Genomic DNA, 15,458 nt, shown 5'->3' on the forward strand with positions numbered 1-15,458 from the left:
ACAGGATTTCCCCTCTGACCCTCCCACACTCTCATTATAATCTTCCTTCCTTCCTTCCTTCCTTTTCTTCTTTTTCCTTCCCTCTTCCTTCTCCTTCCTTCTTCCTTCCCCTCTTTCCTTCTTTTTCCTTCCTTGCTCTCGTCCCATCTTCCCTTCTTTTTCTTTCTCTTTCCTCTTTCTCCTTTCCTGGTCTTTCTTGCACACTCAAATGCAAAAGGGGAAACATTTCTCCTTTTGTTTTGTTTTTAGTTTGTTTTGATAGCTCTCTGCCAGAAAAAAAAAACAGAGCTTATTCCTTTCTGTGACCGGTTTCACCTAAAAATCAATGATTAAAAAATAAATGCGTGTAGAGGTATTCCTCGACTTGCAACAGTTCATTTCGTGGTGGTTCAAAGTTACAACATCACTGGAAAAAAGGGACTTATGATCGCTTTTTGCACTTACGACCGCTGCAGCATCTTCAGGGTCATGTGATTTACATTTGGATGCTCGATAACTGTCTCATATTTATGACCACCTTTTACAATCTTCGGACAAGCAATGTTAATGGGGAAAACCAGATTTACTTAACAACCATGCTGCTAATTTAACAACTGCAGTGATTCACTTAACAAATGTGGCAAGAACATACGTAAAATAGGGCAAAACTCACTTAATAGATTTCACACTTAACAACATAAATTTTGGGCTCAATTGTGATAGTAAGTTGAGGACTACCTTCCTTTCCATGACCTAATATGCTACCTCTCATCCACAGAATGTAGGAGGATAGCAATAATAAATATAAATACTGGAGCACCACTTGAACACCAGTGGCATTGACCAAATCTCCATCAGTCAATTGCAGAAGGCCACTATATTTGGAATAGTTTACATACTAAGGTAATAGTAGCTTTAATGCCATCAAGTGACACATCTGCCTATCCCAAGTCCTTGGGAAGGACTCAATAGCTGGATAAAAATGACAACTCTAGTTTAAACAGATGGCTGACTATGCAACAAACTATAATAATAGAATAACTGAAGGCCCACACTAGCTAAAGACCTGGTAGCTGTGATTCCACATTCTTGTGAATAGATGATAATACTTTATTAATTAATCATTATCACAATTACAATTTTTTCAATGACATGACGAAGTAGCAATGATGGTGTGGTGATGGAAGATCTGCAAGAATTTCCATTTGCCTGTAAGAAGGAACCAATGGGATCACTAAATCGATCCAGAAATAGAAAACGAAAAGTGCTCTTGAACTTTAAAATTAAAATAGGCAAGCACTTGAAACATCACAAGCCAGACTTAACACATGTTGATAAGAAAAATAAAGAAGTCTGTATAGTGAATGTGACAATCCCTGGAAACAGCAGAACAGAAGATTAAAAAAAACTGGGGGGGAAAAGTCACAAAATACAAAATCCTGCAAATATAAATAGAATGATCGTTACAAAGCTGGTATCAGCAGTTATAGGTGCAATCCTAAAACATCTGAAGGACCACTTGAACACTGTTGGCATTGACACAATCCCCATCAGTCAATTGCAAAAGGCAGCTTTACCAGGAACAGCTTACATCTCATATTGTTAACACCATCAAACAATATCCGCCTTTCTCAGTCCTTGGGGGGAACTTGACAGGAGGATAAAAATGGCAAATCCAGTCTAAACATCTGGCTGACTATGCAACCAAGTCTAATACGAATTTACTTTATTGATTAACCATTAGGCAAATATCAGAATACAAAATACAAATGAACAGTAATAAGACCCTATCTTTGAAAATTAAAATAAAGGGCATAAATAAAATAAAGTGGAAATCATATGTTTTACCAATCAGATTCACATAGGCACTTCTCATACTGCTTTGTTGAGATAAAGGGCCATATTATATGTAATTGAAGAGGGGGGGGATTGTGGAATTTTTTTTCTGATAAGATGGAAGCAATATAACTATGCACGTTGTGAGTTTTCTATCATACAAATCTATATTTCATCTAATCAAATTTCAGCTTTGCAAAATTTTGTTCTAGCTAAGAATTGAACTTGGTCCTTGATTGACAGTGGCTCCCATGCTACAAAACATAAGTTGGACAGGAAGAAAAATACTATATTTTGCCTATTAAGTTAAATTAAAACTAAATTTAATGGGACTCCTGTCTGGTCAGGGATTTAATAATTTCCCCACATCTGTCACATTAAAAAAATGCATTATTCCTAAAAATAAAATAAAAAACCTCCAGTTTGCAGTAATTTTTGGAACTGCATCCAAGGATTTGAAAGCTGGGTGGTTTTTTGTTTTTACGTTGTTGGGCCAATAATAATTTATGAGTTTTCAGGTTCTGTCTTCTTCGGTTTGAAAGCTGTAATTACAATATTCTGGATATCTTTCTTAACATCTGACGGAAGTTTATTCAGGGTGAAGAAAGAGGAAATGAGTGAAATTACTACCGACAATATGCAGCCGATGATGGGGAAACGATTCCAATAAATATATTCTGCAATCATCACTGAAGATCCCAGGGAATCTGGCAGCTTCTGTAAAACCATTTTCTTTTTGGATTGCGAGGTCATCATTGATTTCAGATCTGGGAGTAATACTTTAATTAACTCTGCAACTTTGGGGAGAGATGGGTCATCCACACCAAATTTACGGCAGCACCAGGAAGCAAACGTCATGAGGATGACAAGGCCCCCTAAGAATGCAATTCCTGGGACGGGGATCCCAGCTATAAATCCGGAAAGAACCGTGAGCAGCCAGCTCTTTTTCTTCATTTTTTTGGCCTTCCCTTCCAAAACAGGAGAAAGGACAGCAAGAATCTTCTTCCACAAGACCTCGCTCATCAAGGTTTCCCGTAGATAGGGGAAATCAAAGTGCTGAGGATCCTTGTTGGAAACAGCAAAGATCTGAGGTTCTTTCACCCCTTTATTTCTCAAGGACTCCCTGCAGGAACCTACCATGAGGAAGAGACACTCCTCACCGTCCTTAGATGGCCGTCGCTTCTTAGCTTCCTCCAGTTGCAGGTCTGCCTTAGTTTGAACCAGAAAAAACTCTTTGCCCATTTTTTGGATCTTAAGCGCCAGGTACAAAGGAGTAGCCTGGCAAATCTGAGGGTCTACTATGATGAAGTAATGGAAGTCCTTTAAGTCTACCTCCTTGCCATCGGCGTCTTCTGCCCGAAGCAATTCCTTGTTCCACGTGATCTCTGAAAAATCAACCTGACCGAATTCTACCCTCGTGCCTTTTTTTGTTGCAACATCAGCTGCATCGGGCTCATCCAGGTGTGGGCCCTGCACGGTGTTAATGAAGGAGGACTTCCCGGCACCTGGCTCTCCTACCACAGCAATGCGGAGAGGAAAATCGGCAAAGGACTTGCTCGGTTGGTCCAGAATGTGAGAGAGGGCCTCGGTGAGCTTCCCTTCAGAAATAGCTGCCTCAAATTTTTTCCTACGTGAGGATCCAAATGTACCGTAATCATGTCCGGAACTGCAAAAGAGGGGAAAGTGAGAAGATAGTAAACCTCAAACATTTCCACCAGCAGTGGGATTCAAATTTATTACTACCAGTTCTGTGGGTGTGGCTTGGTGGGCGTGGTGTGGCTTGGTGGGTGTGGCTTGATGGGTGCGGTAGGGGAAAGATACTGCAAAATCCCCATTCCCTCCCCACCCCACTAACCTGCTTTCCAGCTCCATTCTCCTGTGCAGGGCAAGAAGAAGATCCAGCTGATCAGCTGGGACTCGGGAGGCAGAGAATAGATGAGGGCGGGGCCAGTCAGAGGTGGGATTTGCCGGTTCTCTCAACTACTCAACTATTTCCGCTACTGTTCTCCAGAACTGGTCAGAACCTGCTGAATACCACCTCTGAATTCCACTCTTTGGAGCAGAACCATTTGCAGGCAACCCAGAAGAGTCAAAATGTCGGCCATGACCCTTCCATCAAAAGTTTGCACCTTTTTTGATGTGCGTTGCCTGGGCTAAGCCTGTAAAAAAAAGGGTAGTGGTGGCGGCTTTGATCACATGATTGTAGCTGCCATCTTGACTTTCTGAACCTCTCCTGAGGATGAATGCTCTTGGCTTGGTGATGTAGTAGGTCATGGTTGCCCAACCTTTTGGCTTGCCTGGGCCACATTGAGTCAAGAAAAATTGTCTTGGGCTGCATATTATATACAAAAATTGCCCAGGGCTGCATGTGACCCATGAGAACAAGTTGAACATGCCTATTATAGAACTTTCCTCTTTTTTTTTGTATGTAACTATTAAAATGTTTGCTAGCTTCTTTGAAGAAAATGTGCTATAGTAAAAATTTTGTATATACATTAATGCAATATTAACATCCATCTTTCTTGCTCTCTCTCATCAATCTATTATCTCTGTGGTGGCACAGTGGTTAGAGTGCAGTACTGCAGGCTACTTCTGCTGATCACCTGCTGCCAGCAGTTTGGCAGTTCAGGTGTTACCAGCTCAAGGTTGACTCAGCCTTCCATCCAGATTGTTAGGGGCAAGAGGCTGACTCTGCAAACTTCTTAGAGAGGGCTGTAAAGCACTATAAAGTGGTATATAAGTCTAAGTGCTATTGCTATCTCTCTCTGTCTCTCTGTCTCTCTCTCTCCTATCTATCTAATCAATTCTATCTACATCTACCAATGCATCTCTCTCTCTCCAATCTTCCTCTCCTTCCTCTTCCTATTATCTATCTATCTATCTATCTATCTATCTATCTATCTATCTATCTATCTATCTATCTATCAATCATTTTCTTTATTTATTAAACAATTGGGACTGAGAGACACAAACCAAGTGACTGCACAGTTAAAAGCAACAACAACAACAAAACAATAGGCAGTTGGGAACTAAATGCCTATTGTAAGCAAGCAAGCAAGTCTGGAAATAAGAAATTCAGTTCAAAAGTTATCCTTTACCTGCTTTCAGGTAGATTTTTTGGGTCACTTTCAGCCATGGTTTTCTTTTTTTCTCCCTCCTGGTCTTTTGCTTTGGTTTCTTTTTTTAATCTTCCCTCTTATCCATAAGGAGCCTCCTTCTTTCTCCTCTTTCAGTTCAAGTTGTTTCTGCAGATATTGAAAAGGCAAGAACACCCAGAGACAATAAAAGGAAAGGTTTTTTTCAGGTTGATGAGGGATTGTACAAGTACAGAAAAGTACATTTATGTGCCCATTGGGAAACTGAAACATTTGTTTCATCGAGATGCCATCAAATCTGAACAGACTGAGTTTGTGTGTGACTCATTTCCCTTCCAAGGATCTTCAGAAAACCCTCACAATTCCTCAGGTACCCGAGGGGAATTATTTGAATGGGGCCATCATCTTTGCAAAGATCTAGAATGACTACAACCTGAAACAAAAAAAATGATCCAACACAACAAATTATAGATAACCGGATGTCTTCCGGATGTAGGTCAAGCATCAGCCATTCTGAATCAGAGCTAAAATTACCTGGGTCAAATCCATGGGTTGCATGGAGGCTATGAAATTTCATGTCAACTTGGACCCAATTCTAAGATGGGATGTTCTTCAAAACTAAGGCATAGAGGGAAAGTCCTCCACAACCAGTTCTGCGAGGTTGAGGGCCACTGCAGTGATACACCAGCAAAAGCCCAGGTTTCTCCTCATAATCCAGAGTTACGCACAGTCACTTACATAATACCTACCTCCAGGGCACAGTTACTGGTCACCAGTGATGTGTCCTGAATGGTCTCATCTACACATCCTCTCCAGTCCTAACATCTTGGCTGATGTAAGTTTTCAACTCTGGATGGGCAGGTTTCTTTATGTTTTGTTCTGAAATCATCATGAAATCTTGCAAGATTGTGTGTGTGTGTGTGTGTAGAGATACCTGAGCTCTTGCATAAAGTTGTGATAGTTAAAAACGGTTGATGATTTTTACCCAATAGAACGTTTGGTTACTCAAGTCTTCCTTTCTCCACCTCTCACTATTTTCTTCTTTCATTTCTCAACTTCTCTTTCTTATCTAAAGAGATATATCATGATTGTATGCTGCCCAGGGTCACCTTGTATGAAAGGGATAGCTATATAAATAGCAACAACACTTTATATACTGCTTCCATGGTGCTTTATAGCACTCTCTGAGCGGTTTACAATGTCAGCATATTGCCTACAACAGGGTCACCTGCAACTTTAAAGACTTGTGGTTCCCTCCCAAATTCTCATACAAAGCTGGCTGATCAATCTAAAGTGCAAGTTGGACACCCCTGGTACATTTTATGTGATCAATAAGTAAGTCAATAAAATATGAGTATTGTCTTCCATTCCTCTTGTCCTTTGTCCAAGCTATTATACTTTTTCATGGCACCATCAGAAGTCTTTCTGAATAACATTCCTTTTCTCTTTTCCACATTTTGTAATTTTACCATTTTGACTTCTCTATCTCTTGCTTCTTGTCCTGAAGGCTCCACCTCCATGTCTCTGCTAACTACAGCCTGAGATAGACTAACCACTTTCCTTGCTCGTTTTTACACCTGTCCATCTCTATTTTTTATTTATTTCATTTTTATTTATTTATTTGATTTGTCAATCACTTAAAAGATAATAAGAATAAACATAGTTATGAATACATGAAATGGATACATTTCAGAAAAATAAAAGAGACAATAGGACAGGGACGGTAGGCACGTTGGTGAGCTTATGCACGCCCCCTACAGACCTCTTAGGAAAGGGGTGAGGTCAATAGAAGACAGTCTAAGGTTAAAGTTTTTGGGGTTTGGGGAAGAAAACAGAGTCAGGTAGAGTATTCCAGACATTGTCCACTCTGTTGCTGAAGTCGTATTTCCTGCAATCAAGTGTGGTGTGGTTTACCTTGAGTTTGTATCTATTGTGTGCTCTTGTATTGTTATGGATGAAGCTGAAGTATTCATTGACAGGTAGGACATTGCAATGTATGATTTTATATACTATACTTACATCAGACCAAAGACGGCATAGTTCTAGAACTAGGTCTAGAATTTCAAGTCTGGTGGCATAAGGTATTCTGCAATGAGTAGAGGTGTGTAAAACTCTTATTGTGAAATATTTCTGGACTTTCTCAACAGTGTTAATATCTCCCACTGTTAATACCTCTGCCTCTCTTTGGAGTCATCAAATAAACCTCCACTGAGATTTCTATAAACTATCCTGCCAAAAACTGAATAAAACTACTGAATTACATGAAATATTATCTATTTATATATGATGTATCTGAAATTTCGCAAATTTCAGGATTTGGTCTTGTTTTGTTGAAGTCTCTCTCTTTCTCAGGTCATAAGTTTTGTGTTGTGTTTGGTTGGTTTTCCTGTTTGTTTTGTAGGGTGAGAGGCCTGACCTCAGTTGTTGGATCGAGTCTCTCAAAATGCAACACAATTATAGGGATGAGAGTGTGGGAAAGTGAAAAAACCTTCCCTATTATGACATAAAAACTACTCAACCATAAGAACACTTATTGGTTTATATACGATATCTTTGAAATTTTGCAAGATTCAGGATTCAGGACTCCTGTTAGAAAAGCAACTATTTCTGGATGTACCCCACACTGCCTTGGCAGGGAATTATGGGGTTTGAAGTTCTTGAAATATCTGGGGAATGGTGGGTTGAAGTCCTGGGGAAAGCTGTGGAATTGTGGCAGTTGAAATCCACTCCTCTCAAAAGTTTGCTTTTACTTTTGCCAGAACCCGAAACTTAAGCTACTTTCATTTCTTGTAAAGGAAATGGAAATGATTGGCATCAGCAAAAAACTGGAACTCCCATAGTCAGAATTGCATGTGATAGGAAATGAGAGGAATATTTGTTATTTGTGGGATGCAACGCACACAGCACTTAAAGGTTGACTGTATATAGGGGGTTCAGTCCTTCTCTGAGGAATCTGGAGACACTGGACAGAGAGCAATCCCAACCTGCGTGGACCTCTTTGAGAATTACTCCTTTTAGAAAAGCAAGTAAGGATTTGTGTACACACCCTTCCCCGGTCGATGTTTAGGATGATTGTACATTGGTATTCCTTGGTTTTAAATTCTGTTGTCTTTGCAGGTTCTGTTGATCTTCCTATAAAGTAGCCTTAGATACCCTTTTCTTTTCTCCTAAAGAAGTGTGCCTTGTGCCTAGGAATTTGTGAATGGCTGCAGACGCTTAAAGGTTAAGGAAATCCATCCATCCTTTACTCCTCATTTCTGGAGCCAAAGATTTTGTGGGTTTTTCTTGGGAGTGAGCTGGAGGAGCAGCAGGCTGTTCTCCCCTGCATTTAATGATGCCTTCTTTGAGCTTACTCTGGATCTTGGGATATAGTTAATGACTGGCTCCCTTACATTGGTGCCAATGATTTTATTGACAAGAAAGGAAGACAACGGAATATGCACCAAAGGAAAAAACACAGGCCAGGAATTTAGAGTGGTGTTAAGAGGAGGGGTTCGCTTTGTCTGTCTGGGGAGGAGAACATCTGGAAAGCTTCTTCTATTCCTGGCTGGTTTTTCTCCCCCCACCCTGCTATCCTTCCCAATTGGCCTAGGTGCTGCAATTGTTAAAGACACCAATTGTAATGGTATGGGAGACACAGCAATGGAATGCAGTAGAGGGAACTGTCAGATACAAGCCAGGTTACAAAGGGTAGGAACAGTAGACTCTGAAGAGACCCCCCCTAGTTTTTGGCAAAAACTGACCAGGAAAGGAAATGTTTTCAGGTCGGCAAGAATGATGTCTTTTCTGTCCTATTTCATGTCACGTGGCCACATCTGTAATCCTTTGGACACGTGACATGAGGTACATTTCCCAGGATACCTTTAACTACATTTCCCATGATGCATTCCCTTAAGGGGACAGCGCACAATTCCTAAGTAACTATCCAATTCCCATAGACTGGCTGGGATAGCACAATTTCAGCTTTAGGGTTTAGACCAGGTAGGAAACATCAGCAGATAAGCAAATTCTACATTATTGTAAGGTTACCTTCATAGAATCTTGAAGTCTGAAAGTACTTCCATTTCCTTCAGGATGGAAGTGAACATTAGAAAAAAAACTTAAACCAATTCCTCCTTAACTGTCTTCCCTCCAAGAAGGAGGGAAGGGAAGGGTTGAAATAATAATCAAGCTTCCAACATTTGGAAACTAGGGCTTTGTAGGCAGGAGAGACAAGCAGAGATATGTAATATTCTTCATTTTAATTTTCTTTCAAAAGTCACTTTTCCCACCTCCCCCGATTTTTGTTCTTTTTTTAATTGCCATCAACTGTTTTTCATTTTCTAACTACATAGATAGTTCTTCCCCTTAACAGTCTATTCCCAAACCACTTTTTCAAGACTCTTAATGGCACACTCATTCCCATGTAACAGCCTACCCCATTCTCTTCCTTTCCACTTTCCCCACCATCAGCCAAGAGCAGGGTCTTCACATCATGTGTCCAAAGGAAGATAATTTGAGCCTGGACACTTGAGCCTCCATGAAAATTCTGGGTTGATTGGTTTAATGGTTCGTCGGTTTGAGTCCATGGTATTCTTGGGGTCTTCTCCAACCTTAACATTCACAGGGCCAGACAAAGCTGAGAAGCATCCCAATCTCTCTTTTCCTTTCCAGATAATCTGCACAGAACAAAGAGCAACGATGGGCAATGAAATGACAAGGGATTTTCTAAGGAGACAATTTGAAAAATTCCAGAGAAATTTGAGTCAAGGCAGCATTCATGAACTGGCTGATAACTACCAAAAACATTTAAATGAGATGCAAAATCTGCCCCTTAATATTGCAGTCACTGGGCAGGCAGGTGCTGGCAAATCCTCCTTTGTCAATGCCTTCCGGGGTGTAATGGATGATGATGATGAGGCGGCTGAAGTTGGAACAGTCAAAGGAACCATGGTGCCAAAGGCATATCCCCACCCCTCTTGTCCCAATATCCAAATATGGGACCTTCCGAGGTTCGGAACGCCTATGTTTAAAGAAGCCGAATATGTGCAGAAAGTCCAATTTGAAAGATATGATGTCTTTATTATGGTTACCGCTGACGGCTTTACTAAAAATGATGCTTTGCTGGCAAAAGAAATACACAAAACGGGAAAGAAGTTTTATTATGTACGTAGCAAAATTGATATTAGTATCGAAGGTGAAATGAAGAAAAAGAATTTCAATATGGAGAAAACCCTGGCATGTATAAGGCGCTATAGTGAAGATAATTTGAGAATGGCAGGTGGTCCGTCTGCAAGAGTATTTCTGATTTCCAACGGGAAGGCAGACAAGTATCGTTATGATTTCCCTCTCCTGAGAGAGACAATGGCTGCTGAACTTCCTTACTACAAGAAGCATATTTCAACAATGGCTGCGCAGTTTTTCTCTGAAAGTGAATTGATGATGAAAAAAGCTGAAATAACATCATATATAAAGAAAGTGGCATTGGTATCTTGTGCTTGTGGAGTAGTGCCTGTTCCAGGTCTCTCTATGCTTTGTGATATTCCAATATTGCTGGATGCTCTGAAATGCATCTGCAACGCATTTGGTTTCGATGCCAATTCGCTCCGTTTTTTGGCAATTCACACTGGAAAAGGATTTGAAGAGTTGAGATCGGCTGTCAAGAAAACTCCATTAGCCAACACAATAAACATAGGATTGGTATTTTCTCTATTGATGAGCTCATCTCTCTGGTTTAATGTGTCGATTGTTGAAGTGGCTTTTACTTTTATACCTCTTATTGGGTCTGGGTTTGGTGGAGCAAGTTCATTTGCTGTCACATATCATTTTCTGAACACGTTTCTGGATGATGTTATGGAAGATGCCCGAAATCTTCGAGCAACGCTTCTTGAGTGATCCTAGTCCCAGGGAACCCTGTTTGAAGGAGACAGTCAAGCATTTCCTCCAATGAAAGCAGGGAAGGAAAATAATAATGTGCTTCAAAGCCATAGTAGAACTATCTATTTGCTTGCTCAATTGAAGTATGTGCTTGATCATATAAATATGTTGTTTTAGTCGGGTTGCTTTTCTTATTTTCTCTCTTTTACTTTTTCTGCTGTATTTGTAACAATAATAAATATTAAAATAGTGGAAATAATACTATCAAGCTACAAATTTTAATTTTTTCTGTTCTACCCTACCTACACACTGAGACAGACTAACCATTTTCCTTGCTCATTGTTATAACTATCCTCCATCCATCTCCCACTGCTAATGCCTCTGCTTCTCTTTACGGTCTCTGGAATCATACCCCATGCTGCCTTGGGAATTAAAGCATTTGAAATTCTTTTTTTTTAATATTTTTTTTTTAATAAAGTACAAACAATTCATCTTCCATTTAACAGTGTGTCATCTTGGTAGAGGTATCTTGTGCAACAATAATCAAAATTACTGCAATAATCTCTGTTTTAATTGTTTTAAGGAAATTTCTCCTTTGTTCCAGATTGCCTCTCTCCTTGATTATTCTCCAACCATTGCTTCTCCTCCTGGAGGTTGTACCTCCATCTCTCGTATGACCTCTGTTTGGGATCCCTAACTACAGACTGAGGCAGACTAACCACTTTCCTTGTTCATTTTTACACCTTTCCTCTATCCATCTCCCACTGTTAATGCCTCTGCCTCTCTTTGGAGTCATCAAAGAGGCCCCCATTGCGATTTCCATAAATTTTCTGTCCAAAATTGAAATAAAACTACTCAACTACCTGAAATCTTATCTATTTATATATGATGTATCTGAAATTTTGCAAGGTTCAGGATTTGGTCTTGTTTTGTTGAAGTCTCTCTCTTTCTCTGGTTATACATTTTGTTCTGTGTTTCGTTGGTTCGCTTTTTTGTTTTGTAGGGCGAGAGGCCTGGCCTCGGTTGTTGGATCGAGTCTCTCAAAATGCAACACAATTATAGGGATGAGAGTATGGGAAAGTGAAAAAACCTTCCCTATTATGACATAAAAACTACTCAACCATAAGAACACTTATTGGTTTATATACGATATCTTTGAAATTTTGCAAGATTCAGGATTTTGGACTCCTGTTAGAAAAGTAACTATTTCTGGATGTACCCCACAATGCCTTGGCAGGGAATTATGGGGTCTGAAGTTCTTGAAAAATCTGGGGAATGGTGGGTTAAAGTCCTGGGGAAAGCTGTGGAATTGTGGCAGTTGAAGTCCACTCCTCTCAAAAAGGCTTTTGCTTTTGCCAGAACCCGAAACTTAAGCTACTTTCGTTTCTTGTAAAGGAAATGGAAATGATTGGCATAAGCAAAAAACTGGAACTCCCATAGTCAGAATTGCATGTGATATGAAATGGGAGGAATATTTTATTTGTGGGATGCAACGCATACAGTATTTAAAGGTTGACTGTATATAGGTGATTCAGTTCTTCTCTGAGGAAGTGCTTGATCATATAAATATGTTGTTTTGGGCAGGTTGCTTTTCTTATTTTCTCTCTTTTACTTTTTCTGCTGTATTTGTAACAATAATAAATATTAAAATAGTGGAAATAATACTATCAAGCTACAAATTTTAATTTTTTCTGTTCTATTTTTAACAATAATGAATGATAAATTAGTGGATATTTTGCTACAAAATTCATAATACATTTTAAAAATATGATGAAAATTATTCAGTGTCCTTTAATTGGACTATCTAATTAATTTTATACTGAGCATTAATTGTATAAGTTCAGTAATTATCTGTCTGTCCCATATTTTTTGTTGGAAATGTATGTCCTCTTAAAATAAAACAAATTTTAAAGAAAGATTCCAATGAAGGACCTGACTGATCAGACTGTGGGGTCAACCATTAGAAACTGCTAGAAGTTACTGCACTCAATTGCAATTTATTCACTGAAACATTTGTCAAAACAATTACAAACTGAGCAGCAAATGATTGATGGGGCTGTTAAAAAAATGTCTGGATGTCCCTTGGCTGAAGACAGGAGGTGTGAGGACTCTCTGAAAGCAGATGAAATAAGCTCAAATCAAAGGGAATCTCGGTGGCTCAGGGCTGAACTGTGGAGGCTAAAATGCTCTCTCAATTAGCTTGCTTGCTTGAAGAAGATTCAGGTAGCCTACCAGGTAACAGTGTCACACGATCACTGCTGCAAGCAAACAGCCAAGGTCACAGAACACCAAGAACTCCACAGAATAAGCTCAGTCCTGAATATAAGCCCTCTCTTCCGAATTCAAGGAGACCTAACCCAACCCTCAGTGGATTTGCCCCAGTGGGATTTTCCTGTGTATTTTACCAGAAAACATAGATAACATGGGTTACGGTTAAGTCTCCTAGAATGCAGACGGCAAAATGGCCATTGACAACAGATTTGTAGCCCATCGGTAAGCTTAGGAGGGCACTGACTTTTCCAGCCCACCCTGTCTTTCCAAGTAAAATAATGTGGATCCTCATTTTATGTGATTAATAAGTGAATAAGTCAATAAAATATGTGTTTTCTCTTCCATTCCTTTCGTCCTTTTACTCCAAGCTACTTTTTCATGGCATCATCAGAAGTCTTTGACATTCTCTGACATTCCTTTTCTCTTTCCCCCATTTTGTAATTTTACCATATTGACTTCTCCATTGTTCATTTTTTATTCTAAATCTGGTCTATTCCCTTGATTTTCATTCTGTTTTGCTTCACTGTATGACATGATACTTACAGACTAGTGTTTCTTAACCTTGGCCACTTCCAGTTGTGTAGACATCAACTCCTAGAATTCCTCAGCCAGCAAGCCTGCCTGGAAATTCTGGAAGTTGAAGTCCACACATCTGGAAGTGGCCACAGTTGAGAAACATTTTAATATAAACCAATCTGCCAGTTGACAAGTCTTCCAGATTCTCGTTTTTGTATCATAAATTTGCTTCATCATATTTCCATATTTGGGAATATTAAGTGTTTGCATTGAATTCTATCTATGTTGTTCAAATTTCTCTTAACATGTAGTGCTCAAAGTCACCTCAAGAAAAAAAATTAGAGCTACCTATGTAGGTTAATATCTTACATCAGGGGTGGGATTCAAATTTTTTAACAGCCGGTTTTATGGGCATGGCTAGGTGGGCATGGCTAGGTGGGCATGGTTGGGTGGGCATGGCCATGTGACTGGGTGGGTGTGGTTTCTTCTTCTTCTTCCCTCCACGCTCCTAGTGTGCCATCTGTTTTTTTTTGTAGATTAGTACCGCTAGGAATGGTAGTTGTTTGTTTGTTTCCGTTTCCATGGTGAACTTGATTTTGGGGTGTGTATATGTATGTATGTATGTGTATATATATGTATGGTATTCAGCTTTGTTCAGGTATTTTCCCACGTCATTGTAGTTGTGCTTTTAAAGTTGTAGGAACGTTTCGACAGAATCTCATCTGCCATCATCAGGCTTCTGCAAAACCATAATGACGTGGGAAAATACCCGAACAAACAATGCCATACATATAAGTACTCAGAGAAAACTTAAGAAAACAAACAAATATATATATATATATATATATATATATATATATATATATATATATATATATATATATATATATATATATATATATATATATATATATATATATTTGTTTTCTGAGGTTCTCGCTGTGGTATTTATATGTAGATCTTTGGTTGTTCGGGTTTCCCGCGTAGATTTGAAGTATCTAGGCAGCGTTTCGATGAAGTCTCATTCATCATCTTCAGGCTTTGTCTCCAGCTCTGTGCTTCTCAGAGATCTCTGAGAAGCACAGAGCTGAGACAGAAGCCTGAAGATGATGAATGAGACTTCATCAAACGCTGCCTAGATACTTCAAATCTTACTGCGAGAAAACCCGAACAACTAAAGATCTACATATATATATATATATATATATATATACATACATACATACATATACATATACATATACATACACATATAAATTTTACAGAGAGCTTTGAGCGATAGTTACACATATATTTTTCTATCATTGACATCTTCTATCTTGTTATAATAACTTCCTCATCCTTTTAGTGTCTTTAATTCTCTCTCTCTTTAAATTTACTATTCATTAGATGTCTCCTTTGTTTTCAATAAATTGTCAAGTTATCAAATGTTACCTTTTCTTTAACCAATCATACCAGTTAGCCCATATTTTGTAATAATCATTATCTTGATTGTTTTTAAGATTTTGGTTAGTCTGTCCATCTCAGCACACTCATGTATTTTATTAATTACCATGTTTTCTGAGGGGGTCATAGCCAATTTCTAATTTTGGGCAAAACTTATTCTCACTGCGGTTATGATATGCAGAATCAGGTACTGGTATTTCTTTTTCATTTTTGGCTCTATCATGTCTAATAAAAAGATTTCAGGTTCAAGTTTTAGTTTCGTTATTTCTAGTATCCAAGTTCTAATTTTTTGTCAAAACTTCTGTGCATATGGACAAGGCCACCACATGTGGAAGTATGTTCCCTGAATATAGTTGCACTTCCAGCAGTTCGGTGTCATATTGGGGAACATCTTGGCTAATATCGGTGGGGGTAGATGCCAACCATGAGCCATTTTATATAAGTTTTCTTTGTACGAAG

At 39.0% G+C, this 15,458-nt stretch overlaps 2 protein-coding genes across 2 annotated transcripts; one reads left to right on the forward strand and one right to left on the reverse strand.

Annotated features, from left to right (window-relative positions):
• Positions 1–2,092: 2,092 nt before the first annotated feature.
• Positions 2,093–5,653, reverse strand: LOC113448228 (interferon-inducible GTPase 5-like). Its single transcript, XM_026718834.2, has 3 exons — positions 5,445–5,653; positions 4,914–5,060; positions 2,093–3,481 (listed from the first exon to the last, which is right to left on the reverse strand). Exons 2-3 carry the CDS (start codon positions 4,949–4,951, stop codon positions 2,320–2,322), a joined length of 1,200 nt encoding a protein of 399 aa, XP_026574619.2. The 5' UTR covers positions 4,952–5,060; positions 5,445–5,653; the 3' UTR covers positions 2,093–2,319.
• Positions 5,654–7,709: 2,056 nt separating this feature from the next.
• Positions 7,710–12,814, forward strand: LOC113448238 (interferon-inducible GTPase 5-like). Its single transcript, XM_026718847.2, has 2 exons — positions 7,710–7,936; positions 9,564–12,814. The coding sequence occupies exon 2, from the start codon at positions 9,591–9,593 to the stop codon at positions 10,782–10,784; it is 1,194 nt and encodes a 397-aa protein (XP_026574632.2). The 5' UTR covers positions 7,710–7,936; positions 9,564–9,590; the 3' UTR covers positions 10,785–12,814.
• The last annotated feature ends 2,644 nt before the right edge of the window (positions 12,815–15,458 follow it).

The sequence above is a fragment of the Pseudonaja textilis genome, chromosome 10 (assembly GCF_049901715.1).
Source record: "Pseudonaja textilis isolate UNSWEBS1 chromosome 10, rPseTex1.2, whole genome shotgun sequence".
NCBI lineage: Eukaryota > Metazoa > Chordata > Lepidosauria > Squamata > Elapidae > Pseudonaja > Pseudonaja textilis.